At 36.8% G+C, this 14,713-nt stretch overlaps 1 protein-coding gene across 1 annotated transcript in view; it reads left to right on the forward strand.

Moving 5' to 3' along the window:
* ANKRD13C (ankyrin repeat domain 13C) overlaps nt 1-14,713 on the forward strand; it is an 88,776-nt gene that overhangs the window by 22,092 nt on the left and 51,971 nt on the right. The window contains exon 3 of the mRNA XM_028102572.2: nt 13,052-13,156. Coding sequence (XP_027958373.1) covers nt 13,052-13,156 — 105 coding nt within the window. The remainder of the gene's footprint in view (nt 1-13,051; nt 13,157-14,713) is intronic.

Genomic DNA, 14,713 nt, shown 5'->3' on the forward strand with positions numbered 1-14,713 from the left:
TTCAACAGTCTTACACAATTCACAATGCTCACCATAGCACATACCCTCCCCAATGTCCATCACCCAGCCACCCCATCCCTCCCACCCCCCACCACTCCAGCATCCCTCAGTTTGTTTCCTGAGATTAAGAATTCCTCATATCAGTGAGTAACTTCTAAGTAAAGAGAGATTTATTAAGAGGCTACATATTATAGAAACTCAAGAAATGAGTACTAGCTATATCTCAGGAAGAGAAATAACCAAGACTATATGAGTAATCAGCCATTCTCCCCCACCTCCCCCACTGCTGTCTCTTTCTGCCTACCCGCTTACCTACATCTGTCTATCTCTTATGGCGTGTCTGCTGTTCTTTATATATATCATAAATTACATCTATTATATATAACAGTAAGAGGAAGACAAAGCAAATGTGACAAAATGTTAACAACTATTGAACCTCGGTATAGAGTATTTGAATGTTCATTGTGATCATCTTTCTGTTTTTCTGTATATTTGAAATTTTTTATAATACAGTATTGAAAGAAAAACAAATGGTACTGTTATGCTTTATCATAGATTTACATTAGCCTGTCTAGATTATGTTTCACAGAACATAAGTTTTATGGCATACTGATAAATGTTGAGAGGAAAATAGTATTTCCAGGTCAAATCAATTTGGAAAATAGTGGGTTAATAAGTATTAAGCAGTTTTTTTACTGTGGACTTTCTTAGAACTTTAATATGGTAATATGCATTGTGAACTTCTAAGTTGGGGCAGGTGTTGGATATAGTTGTTGTTCCCCATAGTTATTTGATTTGCTTTTTTCCACATCTATCTTGAGAGACTAGAGTTCTGTGGAATGTATTTTTGGGAAACAGTTGGTTAGATGATTCAGGATCTGCAAATAATACCAATATTCGATTTTTCTGAGTCCTTTCCATGTAGAATAGGTACAACAGTTAATGTACTGATCCATTTACTTTTTTTTAGCTACATACTCTTTTTTGCTTTTTTCTTTATGGCCTTTTCATATTTTTGAGATTTGGTTACACAGGAGCAATATTGAAATGTGTAGTGGAAGATGAAACGTCTATCTTATTAATCCTGTAAATTAATTTTGCATTCTTCTGTCTTGCATTTTCCACTCTTCTGTCTATGGCACTCCATCCTCCTTTATCTTCTTCCTTAGATAAATATACCTTTATTGATTTCATTTTTGAAGGAAAACTTGCTATTTGTATACTTGTTTGTAAACACAGTAAAAATACCCAGGGAGCTCAAATAATACTTGTTGATTGACTTAAAAAGGGATATCCTAGGACTTTTACACTATTATTTACTTTTCTCATTCATCTTAATAACCTTATTTTTTCACCATTAAAGTCTGATTTTTTCTTGAATTTCTGGGTGTGTTGAGCATGTTGGCCTTCTAGACTGGGAACTTACTGAATTATGGATTTGAGTTGAAATGGAAAGAACATTATACTTTAAGAAGAATTCAGGAATCTTTAGAAGATGAAATAGAAAAGTAATCTTTACTTCTTATCCTTTTGGTTGGATATCAGAGAAAGATTCATGAAACCAGTTGCTGCACCTTTTAATTCATTCTTCTGGATCTGCAGTTTCTGTATAATTTTTTCCCTGAAACACCTCTAGAGTTAGTATGATTTCTTACTCTCATGAGTCTCTCCCCGGATGTTCTTTTGTCTTTGCACTGTCCTAATTATCCTGTTCTCTCTCTATTTTATTATATTTATAGCTCTTGCTTATTTGTATATGGTTTCTGTTCCTCATAATTTCATTTTATCCAGACTCCTCAAGTCCTAACTTCTTTGTGGCACATTTATGCATTTTTTTTAAGCCTTAGTGCCTGGTTGTTAACTACCTTGTTTTTTTATTACTCATTGTTAAAATTACTAGGAGAGGCATTTGATTGATCCTGCTTTTTTTTTTTTAATGTATCAATATGTCATAGGTGACTGGCGTATTTATGATTATCCAACTTTTTTTTAGTTGCTTATTTCTGTATCAGTTGAATGGTGACAGGTGAGTGAAGGGCAGCCATTCAGCAGGGTTTATGGCATATCAGAAAACATAACTGACATGTCTAGCATATATATACATATATGTACATATATATGTATGTATTATACTAATATTATCCCTTAGTTTACACAACTGGGATATTGCTTTAAATTGTTGTCCATCTTGCTTTTTAATAATTTTAAGTTAAAAATTTTAAATGATTTTAGGCCATTACTATATACTTATTGAAACAATTGAAATAATACAGTACAAAGACATAAAAAAGTATCATCTCTTCTACTTTTTTTTCCTGATGTAATTAATATTAATAGCCTAGTGGGTATCCTTGCACCCCTTTCTCTTTATTTATATAACTCAGGGGCTTAGTTTGTTTTTACTGAAGTTGAATCACCATACATAGTACTTTGCTATATTTTTCTTTTCCCTCAGAAGTTTATCATGAAATAGTTCCATAAGTCTGTAGATATCTATCCATGTTTATGTTCCCCTAACTTCTATATACCTATACACATACACACTTGCATAAAACCCCATGATGGTAGGTTTCTTGGAGAATCCATTTTATTTATTTTAAAAAATTCTTTTTAGCTGGGCTGTCATCCTCTTTCCTTGTTAACCTCCTTCTTTTTTTTTTAAGTTTTTATTTAAATTCCAGTTAGTTAACATACAGAGTAATATTAGTTTTAGTTGTAGAATTTATTTATTTATTTATTTATTAAGATTTTATTTATTTATTTGACAGAGAGAGACACAGTGAGAGAGGGAACACAAGCAGGGGGAGTGGGAGAGGGAGAAGCAGGCTTCCCACAGAGCAGGGAGCCCGATGCGGGGCTCGATCCCAGGACCCTGGGACCATGACCTGAGCCGAAGGCAGACGCTCAATGACTGAGCCACCCAGGTGCCCCAGTTGTAGGATTTAGTGATTGATCACTTACATACAACACCTTGTACTCATTACAAGTGCCCTCCTTAATACCCACCACCCATTTAAACCATCCCACTGCCCACCTCCCTTCCAATAACCCTCAGGTTATTCTCTATAGTAGAGTCTCTTATCTGCTTTGCCTCACCCCGCCAACCCCCCATGTTTATCTCTTTTCCTTCTGAAATTCCACCTGAGTGAAATCATATGGTACTTGTCTTTCTCTGACTTATTTCTCTGAGCATACTCTCTAGCTCCATCCATGTCATTGCAAAATGGCAAGATTTCATTCTTTTTGATGGCTGAGTAATATTCCGTTGTACATTTTTATCCATTCATCAGCCAGTGGGCATTTGGGCTCTTTATAATTTGGCTATTGTTGGTAATGCTGCTATAAACATCAGGATGCATGTACTCCTTTGAATCAGTATTTTTGTATCCTTGGGTAAATACCTAGTAGTTTAATTGCTGGGTCATAGGGTAGTTCTATTTTTTAAATTTTTGAGGAACCTCCATACTGTTTTCCAGAGTGGCTGTACCAGTTTGTATTCCCACCAACAGTGTAAGAGGGTTCCCTTTTCTCCACATCCTCGCCAATACCTTTTGTTTCTTGTGTTGTTAATTTTAGCCATTCTGACAGGTGTGAAGTGATATGTCATTGTAGTTTTGATTTGTATCTCCCTGATGATGAGTGATGTTGAGCATCTTTTCATGTGTCTGTTGGCCATCTGGATGTCTTCTTTGGAAAAATGTCTATTCACATCTTCTGCCCATTTTTTTACTGGATTATTTATTTTTTGGCTGTTGAATTTCATACATTCCTTATATATATTGGATACCAACCCTTTATCAGATATGTCATTTGCAAATATCTTCTCCCATTCCGTAAGTTGCCTTTGAATTTTGTTGATTGTTTCCTTTGCTGTATAAAGGTTTTTATTTTGATGAAGTCCCAATAGTTCATGCTTTGCCTCAGGAGACATTATCTAGAAAGAAGTTGCCAGCTGATGTCAAGGAGGTTGCTGCCTGTGTTCTCCTCTAGGATTTTGATGGTTTCAGGTCTCACATTTAGGTCTTTCATCCATTTTGAATTTATTTTTTATTTTTGTATATGGTGTAAGAAGGTGGTCCAGTCTCATTCTTCTGCATGTTGCTGTCCAGTTTTCCCAACAACATTTGTTAAATGTGTTTTTTTTCATTGGATATTCTTTCCTGCTTTGTTGAAGATTAGTTGACCATAAAGTTGTGGGTCCATTTCTGGGTTTTGTATTCTGTTCCATTGATCTATGTGTCTGTTTTTGTGACAGTACCATACTGTTTTGATGACTGCAGCTTTGTAATATAACTTGAAGTCCAGAATTGTGATGCCTCAGCTTTGCTTTTCTTTTTCAGTGTTGCTTTGGCTATTTGGGGTCTTTTGTGGTTCCATACAGATTTTAGGATTGTTCTAGCTCTGGGAGCAGAGCTAGATACCAACTCTGCTGTTGGTATTTTGATAGGGGTTGCATTAAATGTGTAGATTGCTTTGGGCAGTATAGACATTTTAACAATATGTGTTCTTTCCATCCATGAGCATGGAATATCTTTATATTTCTTTGTGTCATCTTCAGTTTTTAGGATTGTTTGTTCTAGCTCTGTGAACAGAGCGAGATACCAACTCTGCTGTTGGTATTTTGAAAGGGATTGCATTAAATGTGTAGATTGCTTTGGGCAGTATAGACATTTTAGCAATATGTGTTCTTCCCATCCATGAGCATGGAATATCTTTATATTTCTTTGTGTCATCTTCAGTTTCTTTCATAAGTGTTTTATAGTGTTCAGAGTATAGATCTTTTACCTCTTCGGTAGATTTATTCCTAGGTATCATATGATTTTTGGTGCATTGATAAATGGGATTGATGCCTCTTTTTTGTTGATTTCTCTTTTTTGTTGCTTCATTATTGGTGTATAGAAATGCAACAGATTTCTGTACATTGAATTTGTATCCCAGGCTTTACTGAATTTGTGTATCAGTTCTAGCAGTTTTTTGGTGGAGTCTTTTGGGTTTTCTGTATAGAGTACCATATCATCTGCAAATAGTGAAAGTTTGACTTCTTCCTTGCTGATTTTGGATGCCTTTTATTCCTTTTTGTTGTCTTATTGCTGAGGCTAAGACTTCCAGTACTGTGTTAAATAACAGTAGTGAGAGACATCCCTACCTTGTTCCTGACAGTAGAGGGAAAGCTCTCAGTTTTTCCCCATTGAAGATAATATTGGCTGTGGTTTTTTCATATATGGCCTTTATTATGTTAAGGTATGTGCCCTCTATCCCTACTCTGTTGAGGGTTTTTATCATGAATGGATGTTGTACTTTGTCAAATGTCTTTTCTGTATCTATTGAGAGGATCATATGATTCTTATCCTTTCTTTTATTAATGTGGTGTATCACATTGATAGATTTGTGAATATTGAACCACTCTTGCAGCCCAGGAATAAATCCCACTTGATCATGGTGAACAATCCTTTTAATGTACTGTTGGATTTGATTTACTAGTATTGTGTTGAGGATTTTTGCATCCATGTTCATCAGGGATATTAGCCTGTAGTTCTCTTTTTTAATGGAGTCTTTATCTGGTTTTGGAACTGGGATAAGGCTGGCCTCATAGAATGAGTTTGAAAGTTTTTCTTCCATTTCTATTTTTTGGAGTAGTTTGAGAAGAATAGGTATTAACCGTTCTTTAAATGTTCAGTAGAACTCCCCTGGGAAGCCATCTGGTCCTAGACTTTTGATTACTGATTCAGTTTCTTTGCTGGTGATTGGTCTGTTCAAGTTTTCTGTTTCTTATTGCTTTAGTTTTGGTAGTTTATATGTTTCTAGGAATTTATTTCTTCCAGGTTGTCTGATTTGTTGGCATATAATTTTTCATAGTGTTCTGTTATAATTGCTTGTATTTCTGTGGTGTTGGTTGTTATATTTCCTTTCTCATTTGTGATTTTATTTATTTGGGTCCTCTCTCTTTTCTTTTTGCTAAGTCTGGCTAGGTATTTATCAATTTTATTAATTTTTTCAGAGAACCAGCTCCTGGTTTCATTGATCAGTTCTATGTTTTTAGTTTCTATATCATTTTTCTGCTCTAATCTTTATTATTTCCCTTCCTCTTCTGGCTTTAGGCTTTGTTTGTTGTTCTTTTTCTAGCTCCTTTTGGTATAAGGTTAGGTTGTTTATTTGAGATTTTTCTTGCCTCTTTAGGTTAGGCCTGTATTGCTATATACTTCCCTCTTATGACTACATTTGCTCTATCCCAGTGTTTTGGACCATTGTGTTTTCAGTTTTATTTGTTTCCTTGTATTTTTTTTTTCTCCTTTAATTTTCTGGTTGACCCATTCATTCTGTAGTAGCACATTCTTTAACCTCCGTGTATTTGTGGTCTTTCCAAATTTTTACTTGTGGTGGACTTGAAGTTTCATAGCGTTGTAGTCAGAAAAGATGCATGGTATGATCTCAATCTTATTTATTGAAGCCTGATTTGTGACCTAGTATGTGATCTCTTCTGGAGAATGTACCATGTACACTTGAACATAATATTTTGCTACTTTAGAATGAAATGTTCTGAATATGTATCTGTTAAGTCTGTCTGGTCCAGTGTGTCATTCAAAGCCAGTGTTTCCCTGTTGATTTTCTACTTAGATGATCTGTCCCTTGATGTAAGTGGGGCGTTAAAAGTCCCCTACTATTATTACATTATTATCAATGAATTCTTTTTTTAAAAGATTTTACGTATTTATTTGACAGAGAGAAACACAGTGAGAGAGGGAACACAAGCAGGGGGAGTGGGGGAGAAGCAGGCTTCCTGCTGAGCAGGGAGCCCAGTGCGGGGCTCGATCCTAGGACCCTGGGATCATGACCTGAGCCAGAGGCAGAGCTTGATGACTGAGCCACCCAGTGCCCCTCAATGAGTTCTTTTATGTTTGTTATTGTTTTATATATTTGGATGCTCCTACATTAGAGGCATTAATATTTACAGTTGTTAGGTCTTCTTGTTGGATAGTCCCCTTTATTATGATATAGTGCCCTTCTTCATCTCTTGTTACAGTCTTTGGCTTAAAATCTAGTTTGATGTAAGTATTGTTACTCTGGCTTTCTTTTGATGTCCATTTGCATGATAAATGTTTCTCTATCCTTTCACTTCCAATCTGCTGGTGTCTTTGGTCCAAAATGAGTCTCTTGTAGGCAGCATATAGATAGATCTTGTTTTTTAATCCATTCTGACACCCTGTGTCTTTTGATTGGAGCATTTAGTACAATTACATTCAGAATAATTATTGGTACATATTAGTGCCATTTTATTACTTGTTTTGTCATTTGTTCCTGGAGATTTTCTCTGTTCCTTTCTAGTCTGTCATTTTGGTCTTTCCTTCCCACTCAGAGAGTCCCCTTTAATATTTTTTGCAGGGTTGGTTTAGTGTTTGCAAAGTCCTTTAGCATTTGTTCATCTGGGGAATGCTTTATGTCTCCTATTCTGAATGATAACCTTGCTGGATAGAGTATTTGCTGCACATTTTTCCCATTCAGCATGTTGAATATATCATGCCACTGGCTTCTGGCTTCTCAGGTTTCTGTGGAGAGATCTGCTGCTAACTTATGGGCCTTCCCTTGTAGTTAGGGACTTCCTTTGTCTTGATGCTTTTAGGATTTTTTCTTTATCATTATATTTTGCAAATTTAATTGCAGTATGTCTTGGTGTTGGCCTGCTTTTGTTGATTTTGTTGGGAGTTCTGTGTGCCTCCTGAATTTGGATATCTTTTTTCCCTCAGGTTAGAGAAGTTTTCAGCTCTTATCTCCTCAAATAAACCTGCTCCCTTTTTTCTCTCTTCTTCTGAGTCTCCTATGATACAAGTGTTACTACATTTGATGGAATTACTGAGTTCCCTAAGTCTACTCTCATGTTCCTTTGCTCTTTCTTTTTGTTCAACTTCATTATTTTTCATAATTCCTTTTTTTTTTTTTTAGATTTTATTTATTTGAGAGAGAGAGTGAGCAAGAGAGAGCACAAGCCAGTGGAGGGGCATAGGGAGTGGGAGGAGCAGACTCCCCACTGAGCAGAGAGCCCCATGTGGGACTCAATCTCAGGACCCTGGGATCATGACCTGAGCTAAAGGCAGATGCTTTTTTTTTTTTTAAAAGATTTTATTTATTTATTTGACAGAGAGAGAGAGCACGAGAGCAGGAACACAAGTAGGGGGAGTGGAAGAGGGAGAAGCAGGCTTCCCGCCGAGCAGGGAGCCCGATATGGGACTCGATCCCAGGACCCTGGGATCATGACCTGAGCTGAAGGCAGACGCTTAACAACTGAGCCGCCCAGGCACCCTAAAAGCAGATGCTTAACCAACTGAGCCATCCAGGTGCCCTATTTTCCATAATTCTGTCTTCTGTTTCACTTATTCATTCCTCTGCTTCTTCCATCCTTGTCATCATTACATCCAGTCACTTTTGAATTTCAGATATTACATTTTTCTTTTCTGCCTGATTGTTTTTTAGTTCTTTTTATTTCTATGGTAAGGGTCTTCCTGATGTTTTCTATGTTTTTCTCAAGCCCGGCGAGTATTCTTATAATTGTTGCTTTAAATTCTGTATCAGGCCTATTACTTATATTTGTTTCGATTAGATCTCTGGCTGTGACCTTTTCCTGTTTTTTCTTTTGGGATGAATTCCTCCATCTTGGCATTTTGTATAGGTTTCTGTGTTCCTCTCTGTGTTAGAAAATCCTTTTATGTTTCCTGCTCCCGTGAGTAATGGCTTTATGAAGAAGAGGTCATATAATGTCCAGGGTCTGGTGCTTCAGGAAGTGCCTCTGGTGTGTGCTGCCTGCACTCTGCTGCTGCGTTTTCTCTGCCCTTTCCCTCAGGTCAGTCCTCTGGAGAGGCTCTCCTTGCCTGCAGTGGACAGTGTTTGGACCTTGGCCAGAGTGTGGCAGGTTTTAACTGGGCATGCTCTGGTCTGCTTGTTAAATGAGACCTGATGCTATTTCCAGTAGAGTTGAAGCTTTGCAGAACTCTATGGTCAGTAGACGTGGTGTGTGTGTGTGGGTTTGTGCTGGCCTTCTGTGGGGAGGGGCCTGCTGTGCTGGTCATTAGGCACACTTGCCTGAGAAAAGCAGCACCAGCAGAGCGTGGTGGGGCAAGATCTGGTGTAAGCAGGTTAGGCAGCCAATCTTGGCACTGTGCTGTTTACTGAAGTTGGTTTCTGCTGAGGGGCAGGGGAGGGAAATGGCTCCAGCCAACTCCTTTGTCCCCGGAGAGGGGAGTCCATGTCTGCTGCTCTCAGGGAAGCCCTTCCAAAAAAGCAAATAATTTACCTTCATGTGTCCTAGGCATTTTTGAGATCCCTGTTTTCACACTGTCTGTCTCCAGGTTGCTTGCCTGCCTGGAGCAGCACTATGCACTTTGGGCTCTATCACAGCCAAGCCTGCTTACTTTTAAGATTTTATTTTTATTATTTATTTATTTATTTATTTATTTATTTAGAGAGTGTGCACACATGAGTGTGGGGAGGGGCAGAGGGGATGGAGAGGTAGAGAGTCTCAAGGAAACTCTCACTGAGTATAAACCTGATGCAGGGCTCAATCTCAGGACCCAGAGATCATGACCTGAGCCGAAACCACGAGTTGGATGCTTAACCACCTGAGCCACCCAGGTGCCCCCAGGCCTGGTTACTTTTAAAATTTCAAACTTTAGGGACCTGGTGTGGCGGGGACCTGTGCTGGTCTTCTGCATAAGGGTCTTTGCTGCCCTGGAACCAATGCAGGTTTGACCTAGAAGGGCAGTGGTGCCAGCATTCAGGGGTGTGGTATTTGGAGCAAAGCAGGCTAAACAGCCACTGTCCAGTGTCCGAGTTAGCTGCCCTCAGCAGGTGCGTCTGCACTTACACTGAGGGGCGGGGGAATGAAATGGTGCCCGTGGGCTCCTTCGTCCACGGAGAGGCAGTGCTGTCACAGATGTGCTCCAGGAAGAGTGAAGTTTCCCCCCACATGCCCTAGGTGATCCTCAGATTGTGCCGTCTTCCCAGGGGTTGCTTGCCCGCCTTCTCTCCAGTAGTAGGGCAGTACCCTCAGGTCTCTCTGCCAGCCAAGGTCAGGGACCTCCAAAACTCATCTTTGAGCCCTGCTGAGTGCAAAACCTCATGAGAATCAGCCCCTCTCATTTTCCCAGCCAATGGCTTTGGGAAAGTAGTCTCCTTGTGCTTATCCCTGTGTGCTCCACTCTCTCACCTTTCTCTGTAACCAGGGCTCTCTTCCCTCCCAAGCATCCATGATCCTTTTCTCTCTCAAACGACTTCTCTGCCCTTCCCACCTTCCTTGATGTGGCCTTTTCTCTCCCTCTAGTTGTGTAGTTTGTTCTGTCAGTCCTCAGGTCAAGTTCTTTGGTATTGAGAATGATTTGATGATCACAATGAACATTCTGTTACTCTCTCCCTAGGTTCAGTAGTTGTTAACATTTTATCATATTTGCTTTGTTTTTCTCTTAGTGTTGTATATATTATTTTTGCTGTATCATTTGGAAGTTCATTGTAGACATCATGACATTTTACCACCAAATACCTTAGCTTGCATCTCTAAGAATAAGGACAGTCTCTTTCATAACCACAATATCATTATCACACTTTTTTTTAAAAAAGATTTTATTTGTTTGACAGAGAGAGGGAGAGAGCACAAGCAGGGTGGAGCGGCAGACAGAGGGAGAGGGAGAGGGAGAAACAGACTCCCTGCTAAGCAGAGAGCCCAACATGGGGCTCGATCCGGGACCCTGGGATCATGACCTGAACTGAAGGCAGATGCTTAACCGACTGAGCCACCCAGGCAGCCCTATCATTATCACACTTAAGAAAATTAATAATATTGTTATAATCTCTAATATCTAATTATATTTTAATTTTTCCAGTTGTTCCAAAAATTTCTTTTATTTGTGCTTTATATTGAATCAAGAACCAGTTAAGATTTACTCATTGCATTTGGTTGTTATGTCACTTTATTTTAATCTAGAAAAGTTTTCCTGCTTGTTTTTCTTCCTTTGTATTTCACTTTTTGAATAGCGTGCCCAATCAATTTGTAGAATGTCTCCCATCTCAGATTTGCCCGATTATTTTCTCATGATGTAATTTAACTTGTTCCTTATCATGTATCTTTTCTGCAAATTGAAAATTAGGTATCAAGGCTTGATTTGATTCAAGTTAAATATTTCTGGAAAGAATACTGCATAGGTGATGTTATGAACTTTATGTTACATCACATTAGAAACATGTAGTGTCAAGTTATGACACTACTAATGCCACCACGTTTAGTCATTTGTTTAGGCTGATGATCTCCAGTTATCTTCACTAGAGAGGAACATTTTTCTCTTTATAATTAGTAAGTGATCTTGGGATCTTACTTTGGTATCATGTGAATATCCTGTTTTCCAGCACCATAGCATTTTACATAGTGGCTTTAGCATTCATTGAGGACATTTGCCTAAATCAGTTATCACTTTGGTGTTGTAATATACTGATTTTCAAATTCTACCATTTCTTCTACATTTATTAGCTGGCATTTTTCTGTAATTGATTGTTTTTACTTTAATGTGTTATAACTAATCATTATTCTTTTTGATGCTCAGTTTCCCAAATTTGGCCAGTAGCTGCCCATTCGGCTTGGTTCCTATGTCCTTTGGATATGACACTATTCTTAAAAAATGGCTGGCTATTACTCGAGTGGTATAGATTCATTCTATTAGTCAGTCATTCTCCCATGATGGATATTCATTTAGTTTCCAGTATGTTTGCTATTATAAACTGCTAGAATATACATTCTTATATATATATTCTCTTTCCCTCTTTTTTTTAGGGGGGTGGAGAGGGAAAGAAGGTTGGGGGGAAGGGCAGAGGGAGAGAGAATCTTAAGCAGACCACACCAGCACAGAGCCCTATGCAGGGCTTGATCTCACGAAATCAGGAGTTAGACGCTTAACCGACTGAGCCACCCAGGAGCCCCTCTTGTGTACCTATATTGTTATATACTACTGTAGACTTTCTTAAGCACCTTTGTGAAATTTCTATATTTATTTTACTTTATTCTAATAAAACTTAGTATAGTTATTCCTAGTGCTATATGCTGGTATAGTTACTCCTTCTATAACTAGAATTACATTCTTCTTCCACCTGTGCTCAAGTACGTGACACTGTCATAACACCCTTATTTCCTTCAAAGCACTTATCATTATCTTTTTTTTTTACTTATTAGTTTACTTATTTTCTTCTAACAAAGGATGTAAGCTCTCTGATAGCAAGATGTGTCTTTCTTCTCACTGCTTATATCAAGGACTTAGTGCTTAGAAATGGCATATAATAGGCACTTGGTAAATATTTGCTGAATGATTGATTGAATGAACCATTCATTTAGGAAATTTAGAATGGCTAAACATCCTAAATTTCCATGAGCCTCAGTTTTGATTTTTTTTTGTCTACTAATATACTTTTTATTTCTAATTTTTAAGAAGAGTAACCTCAACCTGTAGAAGAGTCTATACCGTAGACTTCTTTTGATTACCAGAAAGACTGTCCAGATTTGTCCTTGGAATCATAAACAGATTTTTTCCTCTTTTGGGTGTTTTCCTGAAGTAAAAGAATTGTAACATTTGAAAAATAAGGGTTTATGGAAAAATTACTGGTCCTTTTTTAAAGCACATTTTTTTTTCTGAAATAAATTAGGAACCTTCCATTTGATATTACATACATACAAATCCTCTTTTGAGTTTTATTAGTAGAATTTTGATGTAAATTACTCGAGGGGATCCTGCATTGGTGGAAATATTCTCAAAATACTCTTAGGAACAGTTATTAAGGAACATAGTACTTCTTTGGAGAGACACAATTTATTTTTAAGCAATAGAATGGATACTTCTTGAATCTTAGGAACTGAAATAACCTTGTTTAGATATATAGGGCTTTTAAAAATTTTTCTTTATGGTACAGTGTTTATATTATAGATCTATTTATATTACATTGGTTTCTTAAATTTCTAAATGATTTTTATATTTAGAGATTCTAAAAATTGCATGATGTTTGATATTATTACCACTTTATGTTTCAGAATGTGCCCATTTACTTTTGGCTCACAATGCTCCAGTAAAGGTGAAAAATGCTCAGGGATGGAGCCCGCTGGCGGAAGCCATCAGCTATGGAGATAGACAGATGAGTAAGCAATATAAATTATTGTTTTTCATATAAACTCTAAAAATATAAAATGTATTTGATATAATTATCATTTAGTGTAACTTTCCATAGTATGAAATATTTGTAGTTATTTATAAACTTATATGTGAATTATTCATGACTTAGGAACTTAGATATTGGGTAGTACACAAAAAGAATTGAGGAATCTTGTTTAAAAGTATATTGTTTGTAATTTTTTTTCTTTTACAGTATTCTGCTCTACTGATATTCTTCCATTGTTTTATTTATTCAATATGAAGGATTTTTAAAAGCACTGGGGGAGGGGGGTGGGGGAATGGGTTAGCCTGGTGTTGGGTATTAAAAAGGGCATGTACTGAATGGAGCATGGGATGCTATACGCAAACAATGCATCATGGAACACTACATCAAAAACTAATGATGTAATGTATGGTTATTAACATAACATAAAAAAAAAAAGCACTGAGACCTGATTGTGCTTTCTGGCAGCTACTTAATTATATGGAACATTGATTGGAACTGAAAATAATCACGGTGTGTTATAACAATTATCTTTTTGCTTTAATTGGTGGGAATAGGCTTTGCTGAAAGAGAGAAGCAAGTCTCTTTGTTTTTGTCTTTCAGAATTTCAAAAAAAGTCACATGTTTTCTCACAGTATACAAAGTGTTCAGTTACTCTACCTTCCCTCCTCCTATTCCTAAGTTTTCTTTTTTTTTTTTCAACTTCATATACAGATTTTATTTTTGTCAAGCACATCTCAATAGTTGAAAATTTTATAAAATTTAAATCTGGATGAATGAGAATATTATCTTTCTGGTAATATCTTTTTACAATTTGAGGTTGAAAATAATTAAATCTCGACTTGTGGAAGGAACAGTAAAAATTGGGCAGTTTTATTAAAGAAATGCATTAAGATTGAACACTCTTAGGATGTTACATGGATTTAGTTCTATTTCATGCCGCAATTTGGGCTCTTATGTTTTAGCTTTATATGTAATACACACACTACATCTTTGTGGACTTTCTGCACATTTTGGGCAGCTTTTAGTGGTGAAGTTACATTGGGCTTAGGATTTAATGAGATAAAATTACAATGATTTAACAATTATATGAGTGTGTGTGTATATATATATTTGTATATATTTATTTGTATATATATTTGCATATATATATACAAATATATATATATTTGTGTATACATATATATATATATATATACACACACAGACACACACAAATACAGTTATTCATTGACAGTTGTCCTTTTTGGGCAAAATCAAGAGACTCTGAGGGTAAGAAACCATACTAATCCTAGAATTATGTCAGGGAAGAGACAAAAAAATGTACAGATCTAACAAACAGAATAAAAGTTGCAGCAACCAGTCTAAAGGAACTTTCTCTGATGTTTCTAACCTATTAGCAGAATGGAGAGGAAACCAGATGGACTCCTGGGTTTCTGACTTACATTGAGACTTATGTAGCTTTCACTTAACTTTTATTTAGAGTCAGTGAATATTTATTGAGTTCTTACTATAAAGCATGTATGTATAGTAAGATGTG

Source organism: Eumetopias jubatus, unplaced genomic scaffold (assembly GCF_037043125.1).
Source record: "Eumetopias jubatus isolate StellerSeaLion01/CBP00866 unplaced genomic scaffold, mEumJub1_p1.0 scaffold_4, whole genome shotgun sequence".
In the NCBI taxonomy this organism is placed as follows: domain Eukaryota; kingdom Metazoa; phylum Chordata; class Mammalia; order Carnivora; family Otariidae; genus Eumetopias; species Eumetopias jubatus.